Source organism: Erpetoichthys calabaricus, chromosome 2 (genome assembly GCF_900747795.2).
Source record: "Erpetoichthys calabaricus chromosome 2, fErpCal1.3, whole genome shotgun sequence".
Classification (NCBI taxonomy): domain Eukaryota; kingdom Metazoa; phylum Chordata; class Cladistia; order Polypteriformes; family Polypteridae; genus Erpetoichthys; species Erpetoichthys calabaricus.
In genome coordinates, this window is record NC_041395.2 from 188,214,769 (window position 1) to 188,233,514 (window position 18,746).

The 18,746-nt window shown below is 39.7% G+C and overlaps 1 protein-coding gene across 2 annotated transcripts in view; it reads right to left on the bottom strand.

Annotated features, from left to right (window-relative positions):
* The window catches only part of srprb (SRP receptor subunit beta), a 120,071-nt gene extending 101,976 nt beyond the window's left edge, over window positions 1-18,095 (bottom strand). For both annotated transcript variants that reach the window (XM_051922062.1, XM_051922061.1), the window contains exon 1: window positions 17,846-18,095. In XM_051922062.1, coding sequence (XP_051778022.1) covers window positions 17,846-17,960 — 115 coding nt within the window. In that variant the 5' untranslated portion in view covers window positions 17,961-18,095. The remainder of the gene's footprint in view (window positions 1-17,845) is intronic.
* Window positions 18,096-18,746: the final 651 nt, after the last annotated feature.

Here is an 18,746-nt window from a genome sequence, read left to right on the forward strand (position 1 = left end):
AGTAGATAGCGTAAGGACATGGTTATTGAACCTGTCACACTTGAACTGTACACTTCAAAGTTGTACTATAAGCAATACTTGCAAATTAAGGATACCATCAAGTCCTTCAGGAAATATGTCACTCTTTTTTTAATAGAATCAAAATCGTAATCAGAATCTGACTCAAGGTCTTTATATTCCACATTTCTAGCATTCTACAATTTTTCTATGACTTCCTCAGTCATATATTTTCTTTTTTTGAAGATGAAGACATTGCCCTAGTACAAACTTAAAGTCTTATTCTGCATCAACCAAACAATCCCCAGGTTCTCATTGCTATACTCTCATAGTGCATAATGCTGAGCTGTCACACACCCAGTTTGTTTCATAGCTTATGCGCACCACTGTGACATGCAACTCAAATGACAAATCACAGACAACTATACATCACTGGAATAGTCTGAAACGCAGGAATCCGAAAGTAATTAGTCTTACACTAATTCAATTCCACCCCTTTGGGGGGTGTTAAACATTAACATTATTCAAAGTTATAGTCTGTTTTAACCTACATTTTTATTACCCTAAGTTCTTGTCAATAAGCCGCGGCTTATCTAAGGAAAAAAGTTGTGAAAATGAAAAAATAGAATATCGGCTTATACATAAGTCCGGCTTATACATCCATCGCGGGGGTTGCGTTCCAGAACCACCCGCGAAATAAGAATATCCGCGAAGTAGAAACCATATGTTTATATGGTTATTTTTATATTGTCATGCTTGGGTCACAGATTTGCGCAGAAACACAGGAGGTTGTAGAGAGACAGGAACGTTATTCAAACACTGCAAACAAACATTTGTCTCTTTTTCAAAAGTTTAAACTGTGCTCCATGACAAGACAGAGATGACAGTTCCGTCTCACAATTAAAAGAATGCAAACATATCTTCCTCTTCAAAGCAGTGAAGCAAACAAATCAATATGTCTGTTTGGCTTTTAAGTATGCGAAGCACCGCGGCACAAAGCTGTTGAAGGCGGCAGCTCACACCCCCTCCGTCAGGAGCAGACAAAGAGAGGGAGAGGGAGAGTTTGTTTTTCAGTCAAAAATCAATACGTGCCCTTCGAGCTTTTAAGTATGCGAAGCACTGTGCAGCATGTCTTTTCAGGAATCAGCTTTACAAAAGATAGCAACGTGAAGATAATCTTTCAGCATTTTTAGACGAGCGTCCGTATCGTCTAGGTGTGCAAACAGCCCCCCCTGCTCAATCCCCATACGTCAGGATCACAGATAGTCAGCGCAAGAGAGAGAGAACAGTAAGCCGGGTAGCTTCTCAGCCATCTGCCAAAAGCGTCCCTTGTATGAAATCAACTGGGCAAACCAACTGAGGAAGCATGTACCAGAAATTAAAAGACCCATTGTCCGCAGAAATCCGCGATATATATTTAAATATGCTTACATATAAAATCACAATTTAAATGACCGCTACGCGCTCGTGTTGACTCGGCGACGCCCAGAGCAGAAAGAACGCGCTCCGGCCGCTCCAACCGCGCCATGCGGGGAGTGAGAGAGACGGCAATATCTCACACTCTCTCCCCCTTAAAGAAATTAAATGGGCGCGAGTGCAATATCTCACACTCTCTCCCCCCTTAAAGAAATTAAATGGGCGCGAGTGAGACCACTGACCTCCCTCCCTTATATTAGTTATAGGTTATAGTACGTTCGGCTTATCCATGAGTCCGGCTTATCTATGATACGATTTTATTTTAAAAATTCGTATGATTTTTGGTCTCCGGCTAATACATGAGTCCGGCTTATAGACAAGAACTTAGGGTACTCTTTAATATTGTTTTATTTGTAGTATGCTGCTGCTGGAGTATGTGAATTTCCCCTTGGGATTAATAAAGTATTTATCTATCTATCTATGGCTCAATACAGGTGGGATCTTTATAAAAAGCAGAGTCACTGAGCTGTTACACACTGCTTACCTCAGCATATGCCTGCACAACTTGAATATTTAACTAAAGAAAGAGATCAAACAGCATGGAAATTTTATTTGAAAGAGCACAACTTTGGTTATGGGTATGGCACTGACACCTGGCAAGAGAGAGAAGCAAATACACAAAGCAAAATACTCTATTACTTATTTTTTGCATATTATTACTGAACTGGACTCATCAACTCCAGTTTTGATGTAAGTGATCTAGAGATCAAAAACAAAAGACAGGTACTTGCATCAGCCGATTGTAGTGCAGAATACACGCATGTAGCGGACATGCCCATGGCAACATTCAACTGGTAGGACTACACAGATATAAATACGTGGCAGGCAAGCTGGCTACTGGACTTCAAACAATGTGGTGTGTTACTGAATATTACAGATTACCAGCCACTCAACTACTTCAAGCTGCTCCCCCCCACCACCGAAAGTGCCTTTCAGCTTATGAGTGGTGAGACAATTTACATACTATAGAGGCTCATGGAATATAAAACACAGACTGACATTTGTCATAAATAAATACTTTTTGTGTGAAACCATTGCTTTTTAGAACACTGGGTTTAGAGTTTTTACTTTCTCGTATAGGGAAAATATTGGAATCCCCCAAAAATTTCTTTTCAAGATTTTGATTATTCTCCACGTTTTAGAACTCCGAGTCAGAAAATACCACTTTTGGAATTACAGGTACTCCTCACTTTACAAACTATTTGCTTAACGACCACTCGCACTTACGACCAATTGAGTTTCGACCTGCAATTCGGGAAATCCCCTTTCTTAGCTTGATGGTCGGTCAGTGGCGAATGGTGACATGCGCACTGAGTGTACTATAGGCTTGCTATGCGCTTTTTCAATCAGTTTCATTCCTACAAGCAGTCACTGTGTAACCTCATTTTTTTTTACATATTTGTAACCCCAAAATAGTACAGATGTCGACGAAAACAAAATGTATGGCATCATCTGGAGAAATTGTTAAGAAACGAAGGAAAGCTAGCGACCTTGAAATGAAAATAAAAATCATACAAGACTACGAAGCTGGTAAAACGGGATCCTGCCCCAAGTGGAGGAGTTCAAGTATCTTGGGATCTTGTTCACGAGTGAGGGAAGAATAGAGCGGGAGATCAACAGGCAGATTGGTGTGGTCATCCGCAGTGATGCAGGCTCTGCATCGGTCTGCCGTGGTGAAAAAGGAGCTGATCCGCAAGGCAAAGCTCTCAATTTACCAGTCGATCTACGTTCCTACCCTCACGGTCATGAGCTATGGGTAGTGACCGAAAGAACGAGATCGCAAATACAAGCGGCTGAAATGAGTTTCCTCCGTAGGGTGTCTGGGCTTTCCCTTAAAGATAGGGGGAGGGGCTCAGAGTAGAGCCGCTGCTCCTCCGCATCGAGAGGAGTCATATGAGGTGGCTCGGGCATCTGATCAGGATGCCTCCAGGACGCCTCCCTGGTGAGGTGTTCCAGGCACGTCTAAGCGGGAGGAGGCCCCGGGGAAGACCCAGGACACGCTGGAGGGTCTATGTCTCTCAGCTGGTCTGGGAACACCTTGGGATTCTCCTGGAAAAGCTAGAAGAAGCGGCCGGGGAAAAGGAAGTCTGGGCATCTCTGCTCAAGCTGCTGCCCCCGCGACCCGATCTAGGATAAGCGGAAGAGGATGGATGGATGGATGAAATAGCATGTAACTTGAAATTGGCACATTCGACAATTTCAACGATTTTAAAGGATAAAGTTAGAGTGAAAGAGGCGGTGAAATCATCGACAAGATTTAAAGCCATAATAACTAGGCAGCGAAAAGGTCTTATTAATGAGATGGAGAAATTGGTGATCTGGTTTGACAACCAGATGCAAAATAATATGACGATAAGCCTTTTAATAATTCAAGCTATAGCACGGAGTATCTTTGAGACTTTGAAGGCACGTGAAGGCGAAAAATCGACAGAATCATTTACAAATGATAATATGTACATATGCATGTCTTTTTATGAATAAATTTGAAGTTTGTTGCATAACTTTATAATTTTACAACGATCCTATATTTCCAGCGCAAGCTCCTCGCTTATCGACCAATTCGTTTAACAACGTAGTCGTCAGAACGGAACTCGGTCGTAAAGTGAGGAGTACCTGTATATCTGTGTGTCTGTCTCTGTTTATGTGTGTGTGTCTATATGTAAACATGAGTACACTTTCACTTAGGTCAACCACATTTTGCATACAAGTATTAGGTACAAAACGTAGAGTTCTATCAACTTTTGGGCTATTTCTGTTAACCAGAAGTGGTACTTTACCTTTTATTCATGCAGCAGCAGAGTCCGATTTATTCAAATTTACTTTTGTAACTGTTCAATATATTATTTATTTTATTTGTTGTTGACTCTTTAATGTACATAAAAATATAATCATTGTTTTACAGTTTACTTCTCAAATATCTATCCCCATATTTGAGTATACGAGAACGTTTAGGGTACACCACTCCTGATTTTTGGAAAAATATTCAGTCCTAGGACAAAAGGAAAAAAATTAGCCCTAAAAGAGTTGAAAAATGAAAACGTATTAGTTTGTGGTCACAGCTGAAATGCTTAAAACAAGCAAGTGTTCAGTAGTAATCTGAAGTGCATTTATCAGCAACTAAAAATTACATGCAAGAACATACTTCAGAATTCCTAGAATATCATACATTTATATGCAATGTATGGTGCATTTAGCAATCAAAGAAAGCTAGAACTTCTGTTGTTGGAGCAATGCCCCACCAGCACTCCTGCTGAAGGAGTTTATCTACATTAGAATGTCTGATTGTACACTATAACTGGACATTCAAGTCAAAGATTTCTAAAAGAACTGACCTGTGCATTGATGCTGTGTTTTCTAACGTCACACGTGCGCATGGGAGGCAGCTAAAGGGCTTGAGTAAGGGCAATTCTGATTCAAACCAGGATGTGACAGAGTACACTGACTTTTTCTCCCTTTCCTGCAGACCAGTCACGGGAGATTCCACCTGGTCCTCTTGATGTCACTTCCAGGACCGACCCTATGGAATAAGACCTTGTCGGCTCCGGCCCCTGTGATGTCATATCCAGGCTAGAGCCTATGGTTGAAGACCCTCATGAGCCCGACCCCTTTGACCTCACTTCCTGTCTTCCCCTTTAAAAGCCACTTTTCACTATCCCCTCAGTTCTGTTTTGGACTCGGTTTTGTGCACATCAGTGCTGTATTCATTTATATGACATTGCAGCCAGGATACCAATTATACGAGTGGCTGCCCCAAACCTTGCTATGGCTCTGTGTGGAGTTTGTAACACTAGTTTACACGTCAGCCTGTAATGGTCTTGGTACTGATGTTTATTAATTCACGTATAATACAGTATTTGGAAAGCTTAAACAACATTATACATTGTCACTGATACGACTTTGGATAAATACATTTTACATAGAGTCACAAAAAAAGTCTAATTGATACTTATGTTTTGCAAAGTCTGGCTTCTACTAATTGCATATAAAGCTAGTTTTTGCACTTCTATAGCCATCAACAAATGCCACGAGGTCCGTGTTGCCGTTTAACTTATTTGTTACAGAAAATCAAACTTCCCTGATTCATCAGATTTTGAAGGAATAGATGCCCTATGTAAGATCATACAGGGTTGCAGAAAGCAAACTTTTATGCTTTGAATGTAACCACAATCATCTGTGTGAAAATCAGGACAAGGACCAGATGACTAATTTTGCAACAAGAGTTTATATTATACAGGTATAATCTCAATTATAGAACATTTTGAAAATTTAATATTTTACTAGTCTGGGGGAAAAAAAAAATAATATATGGACTATTATAAAATAAAGTTGAATGGAAAGTACTGAGCTATGCAATTTAATCTATCAAATGTCAGATTAAAATCCACATTACTAACCGAGAATGCTAAACCGGATGGACGCAGGGACATCCGGCAATGGGCCGTGGACGCAAAAGACGTACTGCGCAGGCGCCCCACAAATCCCCCCCCCCCCCCCTGCAAGCAACGGGAACCGGATGGAATGCAACGTAAAAAAAAAAAAATGAGGCGTCGCGCACAGAAAAAAGGAGTCAGACCACAGAAAAAAGGAGCACGAAACCCATTGCACACAAAACGGGACACACACAAAGAGGAGGATTCAACAAGCCCCTAGCACACAAAAAAAAAGAAGCCGCGAGCACCACACAAAGCCCATTGGACACGAAACGGGACAGACTACGCACATAGCACACGAAACGTACACAAAAACGACGATTCAGACCCACGACCACAGTAACAAATAACAAATGACACACAAAGACCCATTTCTAAATGAACCGTCCGTATTAAATATACGTCATCTCAACACGTTCACAATATGCAGCATAGGTAGATCTCATTACAATGAGGCACTATTAACCGTTCAACCGCAGAAAAGGCTCCATATTAACAATGAGTGCGATCCTCCTTATTACTTATCCATATTTCTCACGCTCAAGAACAAACAAGTCATGAATTCACGATCACGGGTACAAAACGATACCGCTCGGATAACGGGACCAAACACAATTCACACTATGCAGCATAGGTGGATCTCATTACAATGAGGCACTATTAACCGTTCAAGCGCAGAAAAGGCTCTATATTAACAGTGAGTGCGATCCTCCTTATTACTTATCCATATTTCTAGAAGAAAAAATGTCTCGGCTCCAAAAAAACAAAGCTCAACTAACACAGTTACAGAAACGAACCCAAATGGACAGACACACTGAACGTAGACGCATGCAGGGCGCGTCTCACAGTGCTGCATCGAAACAGGCACGGCTTCAAAACGAAACACCTCCCGTCTCAGACATACAGAAACGGCAGCGAGGGGACAAAATAAATAAACGCAGACGTCTACACCGCGCATCTCAAATGCCGGAAAACAAGCAGGCAAGGCTCCAAAAAGAGAAAGCTCAACTGACTGACATACAAAAACGGGCAAGGCTCAATACAAACAATGCACGCCGTAAACTACAACGGGCTTCTCACACAGCACAGGCAAATCGATTACAGCTCCAAAACAACACGTCCCAAATACTGGACATACAAAGACGCGCCTCTCAAACGGCACAAGCAAAACATACACGTCACGGACATCAACGACAGACACCTGCTAAACGCTTGCGTTAGCTGACAACTCGTTCAATAATGAGTCCACTATTCAGGAAAATTCATTAGGATTAATGAATGTCATTTGCAATCATTGTCATTCACTTAACTTCCCTGAAGAAACAACTAGCAATACAAGTAATGAATTTACACGTTGTTCTCAAATGGGTCAAATTAGACTGCCTCCTTTACATTCATATCCTGAATATCCACAGAACCTTCCTAGGGTTACCACTTTTAATACAAAAAAATAAGGGACGCATACTGCAGCGGGGGCCACATCTCAGTGCCAACACTTTGCAGACTCTACTTAAAAGACCCGCCATCCTCACTGGACAGTTAAAATGACCAATCAAAATAACAATGACATCAAGTATTACCCAATCAAAAGTAGGAAAGGAGGCATCTTCATAAAATGCGTGTGGGATGATTTGCATGAGACACTGCTTTAAAAAAAAATGATAAAAAAAATACGGGACAAAACCCGTTCCGTATTGATTCAAAACGGGACGCGCAATTTCATTCTCAAATACGGGACGATTCCGTATTTTACAGGACGGGTGGCAACCCTGCCCATTACTAAACGAACCGTCCGTATTAAACATACGTCATCTGAACACATTCAAATTAGGCAGCATAGGTCGATCTCATTATACTGATCCACTATTAACCGTTTAACCACAGAAAATGCTCCATATTAACAGTGAGTGCGATCCTCCTTATTACTTATCCATATATCTAACGCTGAAGAACAAACAAGTAATGAATTCACGATCACAGGTACAAAACGATACGGCTCAAGTGACGGGACCAAACACACGAACCCGCATGAAAAAAAAAAAACAATACACGTCAGCGCATACAACGCGCTTCTGAAACCCTGTAAGAAAAAATGTCTCGGCTCCAAAAACGCAAAGCTCAACTAACACATTAACAGAAACGAGCGCAGATGGACAGACACAATGAACGTACACGCATAAAGCACGCATCTCAAACTGCTGCATCGAAACAGGCAAGGGTTCAAAACGAAACACCTCGAGTCTCAGAGATACAAAAACGGCAACGAAGGGACAAAATAAACGCAATTCATGAAAATTCATTGGGATTACTGAATGTCATTTACAATCATTATCATTCACTTAACTTCCCTGAAGAAACAACTAGCAATACAAGTAATGAATTTACACGTTATTGTCAAAAGGGTCAAATTAGACTGCCTCCTTTACATTCATATCCTGCATATCTACAGAAGCTTCTAACTGACGAAGTACCTGAAAGTGAAAACTTTATGAACTGCATTAGATCCTACAATAGTTCATTTGCTTTTGCATCTAATGCCATCCAGTCACTTAACACCATTGATAAACTTCTACAAACGTTGATAAATAATAATATTCCCTTTGGAGCAAAGGTACTTTTATTAGGGGAAGATTTTACACAGTGCTTAGCTATTGTTCCACATTCCATGCGCTCGGCTATTCTGCAGTCCACCTTAAAATACGCAGACAATTGGCATTGCTTTCAAAAGAGTTACGGAGATATTTGGAACAGCAATCAACCCTTTAAATACAACAAACTATATTATGTCCAAAAAATATTAATGTTGATCACATTAGTAACCAGGTCATTTCATTACTTCCTGGAGTTGCACAGCTCTTTCTAAGCTCTGACAAAGTTGACTCTGATGACGACAATGACCATCTTAATTTCCCCTTAGAATATTTGAACACTATTAACCCAGCCGGATTAACACAACACAATCTTAGCCTTAAAAACGGAACAATAATCATGCTATTAAGAAACCTTAACACTAAACAGTGTTTATGCAATGCTACACGTTTAGTCGTCAACACCATGCCACACAATGTTATTGACGCAAAACTTCTTACAACATCACATGCAAGTTCTGACCTGGAATTACCTTTTACACTTAAACGGCGACAGTTCCCCATTAAACCTACCTTGGCCATGACCATCAACAAATCACAAGGACAAACAATACACAAAGTTAGCATCTACCTCTCTGAGCCCGTTTTTGGACATGCACAACTTTATTTGCTTCCTATATGCGTCATCTACACCTTCACACTATGCTATATCTCATTCATACATCACGCTTTTTGTAATTTCACAACACCAGAGGTTGGCGAGCGAAGCAAGCAGGGGGCGGAGCCCCCTAGTGCTAGTATAACAAGAAAGAAGAATGCTTCAAAAAAAAAAAAAAAAAAAAAAAAAACTCGTATACTCGGATATAGCGATGGATATTTGATGAGTAAACTGCAAGACAATGATTTTTATACTATGTACATTAAAGGACATTAAGGAACCATCAACAACAAATCATATCTCTAAATATATAAAATCCAATGTCTGTCTGCTTTTCATATAAGATTTAGATCGGGATTTTTCTATAATTTTTCCATAACCAACATTCCAGTCGATTTTGCAACTTCTCTCATCGTGCTAAGTATTATAGTTCGGCTGTTGTACCACTTTATTTGTGTGAATCCGAGTGACAGGCTGCAGGCCGAAGGGAGGAGGAGGCGGACCTCAGGAGTAAGGAGCCGAGCAGGGCCATCATCACTCAAAAGCCAGCCTCTGTTCGAGTCTCTCAACCGCTCGCCATGTGTTAAGAGTATATGTTGCCTCCGCTTAGCTAGCAATACCTGTTTGTTCAGCAGATATTATCATATAGAGATTTTTAAAGAGTAACGTAGAGCTGGATGGTATACCAGTTCATACCAAAAAACGTTATTTTTGTTATGATATGGATTTTTCTTATACCGCAACACTGATTTAAATAGCCTAAACAACGTTAGGAACGTAGCGCAGTGGGAAACTGTTTAAGGGGGGACCTTTTTTACTGCTGCACCGTTAAACATGCTTGCAACGGAGTACATGCATTAGTGGAGGTATTGAACGGTGAAAATGGACAGAGAACTTTCCGAAACTGAAGCTGTAGCAGACGATAAAGTTGAACATGATGACACAGAAGAACTTTATTCTCGACATTTCTACTTTATTCTCGCTGTTTATGTCGAGATTAAAGTCGACATGTTGACTTTGTCATAATTTGTCATTAAAGTAGAACATCGTAAACTAAACTTCATCTTAAAATGAATAATTTACTAGATTTTCTCAAACCCCGTCATAAGTTATGAAGAACTTTAAATGCTTTGTGTTAAGTGTTCCCGGAGCCATGTTAATTGCTACGTGCTTCTTAAATTGACTTCCTCTTGCTCTAAGAGGAGGCGCAGGCAGCAAATCAACACACAGAATACATTAATTTCATGATATTCCTGCTCCCTGAACATTTAGAATGCTAAGATAAATACTAAAGGTAATGAATACTAAGGTATCATTTTCATGATGAAATGCATTAAAGCATGTATTAATCATGTGGGGGGCACGGTGGCATGGAGGGTGCACTGCTGTGTCGCAGCAAGGGGGTCCCGGGTGTTCCCTGCCTTGACATTCATTTCAATTGCAAGTTTTTCAGGTAAGTTTACTTGGCGTGCTTCAGTTTTTTTCAAAGTCATGAAGGATGTGGGGTTTTGTTATGCTATATTGACTCTGCTAATGTATGTAGATAGATAGATAGATAGATACTTTATTAATCCCAATGGGAAATTCACATTGCTCGTATTCATCCTGCAATGTGCTGGCCCCCTGTTCAGAATTTGCTCCTGCCTCACACACAATGCTTGCTGGGATGGGTGCAACCCTGAATGGACGGCATAATTAAACATGTATAACGAAGATTTTTTTTTTAAAGTTCTGAACACTCCGTGGTCTAAGTTTATAACTAGTTTTAATCTCACAAAGACATTTATCATGTGGTGACTGGTTATGGGGGAAAAAGAAAAAGTAAGGATAGGAACTGGGGGGTTTGGTACATCAGAGACAGAATGCATGCAATAAAGAAAGCCTGCTCTGGAGGACATCCATTGAATTCTGTGTTCATGTCTCCGACCACCAGATCAATATTTACATAATATTTAAGTTAAACCTGTGCGATACCCATTCATACATCCGGTTTTTGGAGCCTCGTCACACATGCCATAAATTTCTCTACACTGAACATACTGTACACCTGGGGACCCCTTATTGTGAGGGAGCAGCACTACTGTGCATGTTTAATACCTGCTTTAATGCATTTCATCATGAAAATTTACCTTAGCATTCTACATTTTCAGAGAGCACGAATATCATGAAGTGAATGTATTCTGTGCTGTGCTCGCTGCCTGCGCTTCCTCTTAGTGGAGGAAGTCAGTTTAAGAATCGCGTAGCGATTAACAACTGGGTCAGGGAACACTTAACACAAAGCATTTAATGTGCTACATTAACTTATGAAGGGGTTTGCGAAAATCTAGTAAATTAAACATTGATTTTAGGATGAAGTTTAGTTTACGACATTCTACTTTAATGACAAAATAAACACGAGAAAGTGGAAATGTCGACTTTAATCTCGACATAAGCGTTGAAAAATATATATAAATAAAAAAATATTTACTATTTATTCCTTTTCTAAGACATGTTCAGTGCAATACAACTTTTGACAAGCACCTCTGGATATTTTACTAAGTCTAAATGCCTCTTTGGATGTTTGAAAATATGTTGTCAACATTTTAGTTTAAATTGATTGCAAACTTTGTTCAATAAAAAGGCTCCATATTTTGATTGCATCTGTCATGCAATGTGATTCCTTTTCTTCATTAGTGCCACACCCTTGAAAACTTTCACTTTATGGGGCCATGTAAAAATGTATTAATACTTGTGTGCACATTAAAATGTTTTTTGTACAATTCTCATGACAGTGGAATAGGTTATTCTTAGCCAGTAATTGCACTGGAAAATGTGGGTAACATCCACTCATGCATGGGAAAAAATATCGTTCAACACCATGAAACCGGTATAAATTTGAAAAATACTGGGATATAGAACTTTGGTCGTACCTCCCAGCACTTGAGTAACATTAGAGGTTTTTGAGAGAGAGCTCACAGCTATGTGATCTTCTCCCCACACAGGTGACGCTCTCCTATCAGAGCTGAACACGATCATATACAGTGGCAATGTTTGACATTGGAGCATACCTACCTTTCACTTAGCCAGAGATACCTTGCCAACTTTTTACATTTTTAGCAAAGAGATCACAGCAACATTCTCACCCTCGATAGCAAAACCAAAAACAGTGTATATAAAGAGGTCCTCGGATATGAAAGTTATCGATATAAATTCTTCTCAATATAATTTTTTTTTTAAATTAATTTTTAAAGTTTGTCCTGTTTCACTACTATGCGGGCAGAACACTCGGGGACAGGTAGTAAAGTACCACTTCTGGTTAACGGAAAGAGCCCAAAAGTTGATAGAAATCTGTTATTGGTTCATTTTTCATTAAATAAATTCAAATAAGTCAAATTTACATTGCCCCCCCCCCCGCGACACCTTTATCTAAATGTATTAGTAAGTGATCATGCCTGGTCAAACTGGTGAGGAAGGCAGGCTCTATTGTAGGCATGGAGCTAGACAGTTTGACATCTGTGGCGGAACGACGGGTGCTCAGCAGGCTCCTATTAATTATGGAGAATACACTGCATCCACTAAATAGTGTCATCTGCAGACAGAGGAGCAGCTTCAGCAACAGACTGCTGTCACTGTCCTGCTCCACTGACAGACTGAGGAGATCGTTCTTCACCCAAACTATGCGACTCTTCAAATCCACCCGGGGGTGGGGGGGTAAACGTTAACATTATTCAAAGTTATTGTCTGTTTTTACCTATATCTTTATTACTCTTTAATGTTTTTTGTATCAGTATGCTGCTGCTGGAGTATGTGAATTTCCCCTTGTGATTAATAAAGTTATCTATCTCTCTATTATAAAAAGAAATCCTGTCCCCTGTCCTGATAGTCTACGATACGTGATCTTCTCGAAAGATAATTTAAAGACCCGCGAGACGAAAGAGACCTGCCACGGTGCGTATCATGGGAACATTGAACGAGAGTCTTGCAAGACACACCCTATTTACAAGCAATATCAAAAAAAACAAATCAGTAGTGTAAAGGCAGTCACGCAGCACACACAGCTCCAGGGCTCTCAGTGCATATAAAGTGTATAAGGTCAATACGGTAGAAATGAATAAGGTAGAAATTAAATGAATAGGGTAGAAATAAAACGTCAACGATTAAACGAAGAAGAAAGAAACGCGCGGAGAACAGAGACCCAAAGGCGATGGAGAGAAAAAAAGTGCTAAAAAGAAAAACAATAATCTAGGTGCAAATTTAGAAAATAAGGAACGTGATGATCAGCCCGGAACAAGTGAAATGGAAAAAAAGCACGTCCAATCGGGCGCAGAGAAAAGAGACTCAATTGCGTTGGACAGAAAAAAAGAGCAAAAAAGAATAATCGAGGTGCAAATTCAGAAAATAAGGAAAGTAATTATCAGCCCGGAACAAGTGGAATTGAAAAAAAGCACGTCCAATCCGGCTCAGAACTAAAAGACAATGAGTAAGAGAAAGTGGAACTTCATAAAGACGTTTACAAAGGTTGACGCTAAACACATGCAGAGCAGGTTAGAGACTATGAAACCAGTGAAATTAGAGAGGCTCAAAAAAACAAACAAAAAAAAAAAAACGGCGCTATACACATGTGGAGAAAATTAAAGGTTATGAGAGTAGGAAAATTAGAAAATATAAAAAAAAGAAAGTAAAGATCGCAGTGGCGCAAACAAACAAACTGCCACATTTAACTATGCACCAGTCTAACTTTGGTTTTGCACAATAATTACTACACTATAGCACCTTAACACTTAATTCTACTTTATTCACATAATTTTACTTATTTATTATGTTCTACTATACTGTTATCTTTCAATCTATGACTTGTTAATTTAACTGATATTCTTCTAACTTTGCACAGTTTTTGATAAGCGGATCAGGATGCATTTCACTGCGTTTTGACCTGTATAACTACGCATGTGACAAATAAAGAATCTTGAAAATTTCAAAAACGGAGGTTACCGCACATGCATTTATTGGTTACTTTGTTAGTGTATATATATTTATCTTGTCTGCTTATTTAAAAAGCTACATTTACCCCTGGAGTCAAAAACGTTATGTCTAGCCCTTGTACAAAAACCTAGACAAAAGCTGGGGTATCACCTTGGAAACCCCATGTACTTTTGAAACTGAGAGGAAAATAGCACGACTTTACAGACAGGAGTCCAATGCAGAACTCTACTTAATTTTTTTTTTTTTTTTTTAACAAAAGTAAAAAAGTAACTGCTGATATAGTTTGTTTTGTCTGCGCTGAAATTCCAAACACAGAAACCTATCCTGACCTCATTAAAAAGATTCAGCATATTGGGACTCGCAAGATTACAAATATTGTTTTTACAGAAGTTCTGAAATAAAAGTGAAACTAATGAAATAGACACAATTCAAAGAAAACAAAATCTTAAAAAGTGTATCCAGAAAACCAAACACGGGGGTTGGCAAGCGAAGCGAGCAGGGGGCGAAGCCCCCTAGTCTATCTAAAATTTTTACTATGTGGACATGTCATGAAAGAAAAAAGTCAATCACTTTTTACACATTTATATTTAGGAGATGCCCGAGAGCAGTTCTAGGCATAAAAAGAGGAATTAAATTAGGACTTTTAAATATTTACTTATGGTTAAAAACAACTACAAATAAGACAAACAAAACAATCAGCAGCGTCAGGTTCTGAGCATTTCATGTATTTATTCTTTCACATTGTCTATACACTGGCCAAATCCACCAGCCAACACTACATACTGCCACATCAGCGGTACAGGATAGGAACTATGATTTTGAAAGGGCACTCTAAAGGGTTCAATTACACTGGGCCACTTTTACTTTCACACATCTGCAGACAGGAACTTCTGTATTGAAGTGAATGCTAATTTTGCCCAGCCCAACCTAAGCACAATAAGTAAAACTTTATCTGAAGTCTCATCACAAAAAAAAAGTTTGTTTTTCAGTTTTATGGGATTGCATCAGAACATAATTCCTTTAACATTAATTTATATATATATGGTTGATAAAGGATTCAGTCTAGTGAAATGTCGTTCGCGAACGAGCCAGCTCTAAGAGCCGATGCTTTGAAGCGAACAAGAGGAGCCGATGCCCGTTGAGCAGAGCCAAAGCTTCAGCCACTCCTGCTCAGCTTTGCTGAAAGTCCATTCGGCAGGGGCAGGACTTTACTTATATGGGCACACAGAACATTGGCTCATAATGCCAGCTCGTTCACGAACAACACATCGGACTAGGATCGTACCATTATGTGAAAGAAGGAAGGAGGGCAGACGCTCCGAAGACAGCGAGTGTTGGTACAGGCCAGGTACGCTCGGTGTACCTGTCGCTGCGACAGACGAGGAGCCAGATTTAAATGCAAGCGCATCGTGAAGAAAAAAAGAAGAGTGAAGAAATGAGTGAAAGCTGAAAAAGAAGAAGCATCTGGCTGCATTTCAGTGATATTGGAGACTGCAAAGCTAAGTGCAGAATTTGTAATATGAAAATATCCGTTAGAGCAGGGTCAACAACAAACCTGCACAGACATATAAGAACCACCCACCCATCCGTGCAACTGGAGGAGAGCGTGCCCTCTCTCCTGCCATCCACTGACCCTGGAAAAGAGCCAAGTACTTCTGCTGCAGCATCCACTGTCTTACCAAAAACTGCAGGTATAACAAGGTCTTCAGTTCAAACCAAAATAAGCACATTTATTCCAAAACAAATGACGCCAAACAAACAAATAAGTGTCGATGAGGAGCTGGCTAAAATGATAGCTAGCGACTTTCAATCATTTTCCATTGTGGAGGACAGAAGATTTACAACTTTTGTACAGGCCTTAAACCCCATGTATGTTCTCCCTAGCAAAAAAACTTTGTCCCAAACAATTATTCCATAACTATATATCTGAGGATGGAGTACAACACTGTGCTTTCAGAAACCACTGCTCTGGAAAAAAGGTAGCATTTAATGACAACAGAGCTGTGGATGAGGCATTTCAAAGAATAAGTTCAGCAGCAGCAAGATGCAACCCCAGCAGCCTGTCTGCTCCTCCATCAGAGGGCCAAGAGGAAGAAATTGGAGCAGGGCCGTGTTCACAGGAACCACAAGCTTCTGCTGTGCGGAGGCTCTTGACGAAAGAGCAACAGGAGACACTGCAAGGAGAAATCCCACAGCTGATGCTATGCTGGAGTTGAGGTCCTATCTTGAGGAGCTCCTCATCCAAAGAGCTGAAGACCCACTGAGCTGGTGGGGGGCCAAGGCTGCAGTCTACCCACACCTGGTTAAGGTAATGGTAGGAAGACTTTGCATTGTTGCTACATCTATCCCCTCAGAAAGTCTTCTCAAAAATAGGACAAATAATCACGGAGAGGAGAAATTGCATCAGCCCATCTAAGCTGAGGCATCTGGCATTTCTGAATGCCAACCTGGCCTAAAAACTTTTATTCAAAGAGTCATAGTGTTGTGTTGTTGAGTTTGGCCTTTATTTAATTTGTTTGCTGTGGTTTCGTGTTAAGTTGTTCATTTAAAGCTTTTATTAAAATGTTAAACAATAGTAACTGTGTATTTTTTGTAATGAAAAAATGCATAAAAATACGTAATGTCTGAAAACAATGAATAAGAAATTGCTTATACACAAACCATTCATAATTGCTTAATTAGGCTAAAATATAAGCAAAGTAACTAAACGAAGAGCCATTCGGGAGCCGTAAGAGCCGGCTCTTTAAAGGGAGCCGTTTCAAAAGAGCTCCCATCACTAGTTCAGTCATTATGAGGTACCACCACCACTTAAAAAAATTATTCACACCATATGGGTGGTATGTGGTTACAGACATACACCACGAGTGGTTTATGAAATCTTAGGGCATAATAAGATCTCATATTTTAGTGAATATACTGGGGCACCTGCCCAACTGTATTGAATGTGCTCCATTTCTAAAAAAAATCACTTCACACTAGAATTATTGAATTCAAACTGTTTAAAAATGGCTATTATAGGTCATTGCAATTAACCAACAGCTTTTCTATGACCTTTGCAGATGTCTGTGTTGTCCCGAAAGCTCCATATCAAACTGACAAAAATTCTGTTTTTATGTCAAGATGATCGAGTGCCTTTGATTAGCTAAGGACCAATTAGTATCGTGGCTTTTATTTCCTCCTTAACTTACACAGGAGTTAGCGTACAAATGTGTACTTTAGGTTGGCCAGTGAACCGAAGTAATCCAGAAAAAACATATGCAATCAAAATGTTGATTTGTCGTCAATTACTTTAATGACTTGAAACCTATATATTCCCCTTAAAACATTTAAATTAGCTCAAAAGTTTACAAGTTTTAAACACTTAACACTTTTGAAACCAAAATAGTTATTTTGTCAGACGTATTCCGGAAACACTATAGAAGCATTCGCATTCCACGGCATTAATAAAATACTAATTTCCCAGTATAGCACTAGTACAGTTAAGTTTTGTGTGCAAAAAAAATTAAACCTGTGCAAAACTTCAAAGTATACATGTCACAGTAGTATTTTATGGTACTGATCAAAGGTATTTTTTGCGGGTCAACGCGTCGCTGAGTTTAAAAATGTATATAAATCTCCCTTTTAATCTAGTCACAATCACTTTTTACACGACATTTATATTTAGCAGATGCCGAAGAGCAGTTCTAGGCATAAAAAACTGAATTAAATTAGGACTTTTAAATACGTTTACTTACTTATGGTAAAAACGACTACAAATAAAGCAAACAAAACACCCAATAGCACCGGGTTCTGAGCTTGCAGCTCTTGCCGAAAAATATCCAAATACGGTTGAAACAAAGTCGATTCCATCACTCCCCAAAACACGCGTCTTCATAAGATGCTCTCAGTTCTACGGACACGTGTCCTTATTTCCTAAAGTATTCATTACGTATATTACGCAAGGTGGTGCCATGTTAAGAAGGTCGATCTGATTTCTCGGGGAGGATTCAGCAGCTCCCCTGGACAACCAATCAGACGGTGTCTTTATTTCACACGGTTTGAAGCAAAGATTCGCTGGACAGCCATTCAAATTACGTTTTTATGTCACCTGGTTTGAATAGGGTGCGGCTCGGCAGGACAGCCAATCAAATTGCGTCTTTATATCACATGGTTTAGACGGTTGCGCGTCGCTTGACAGCAAATTACATTGTAGCGTTATGTCACATGGTTAGTTTGCAGACACATGATAAAAATAAAGCGTTTCTATGCCCACGTCCTGCGCAGTGGTAACAGTGAATATTCTGAAAAGGAGTCTGCGTGAAGGCGAGTTTCCTACACTTTGGTGGTTTACTGACTACAGCCCACTCACTCGGCCTGTTTTCATGTGTTTTTCACTCCCTCTTCTTTGTTGTAAATATGCATATACTGTTTGAGTTGATGTAGTGTGTTTTTATCCCTAAACACTGCCGCAAAGAATTTTGTTGTTTTTCTGATAAAGCTGATACGATCTGCTTCTGTGTCACACACTAGTTTTTTTTCATGTTTCAATAGCATTACAGATATCTTGAACCTTTTAGAGCGATGTGTGGAAGAATAATTTTAGGGTAACATAGCATTCATCTTAAAGTAATAGCATAAAGGGTTAATAAATGTGGG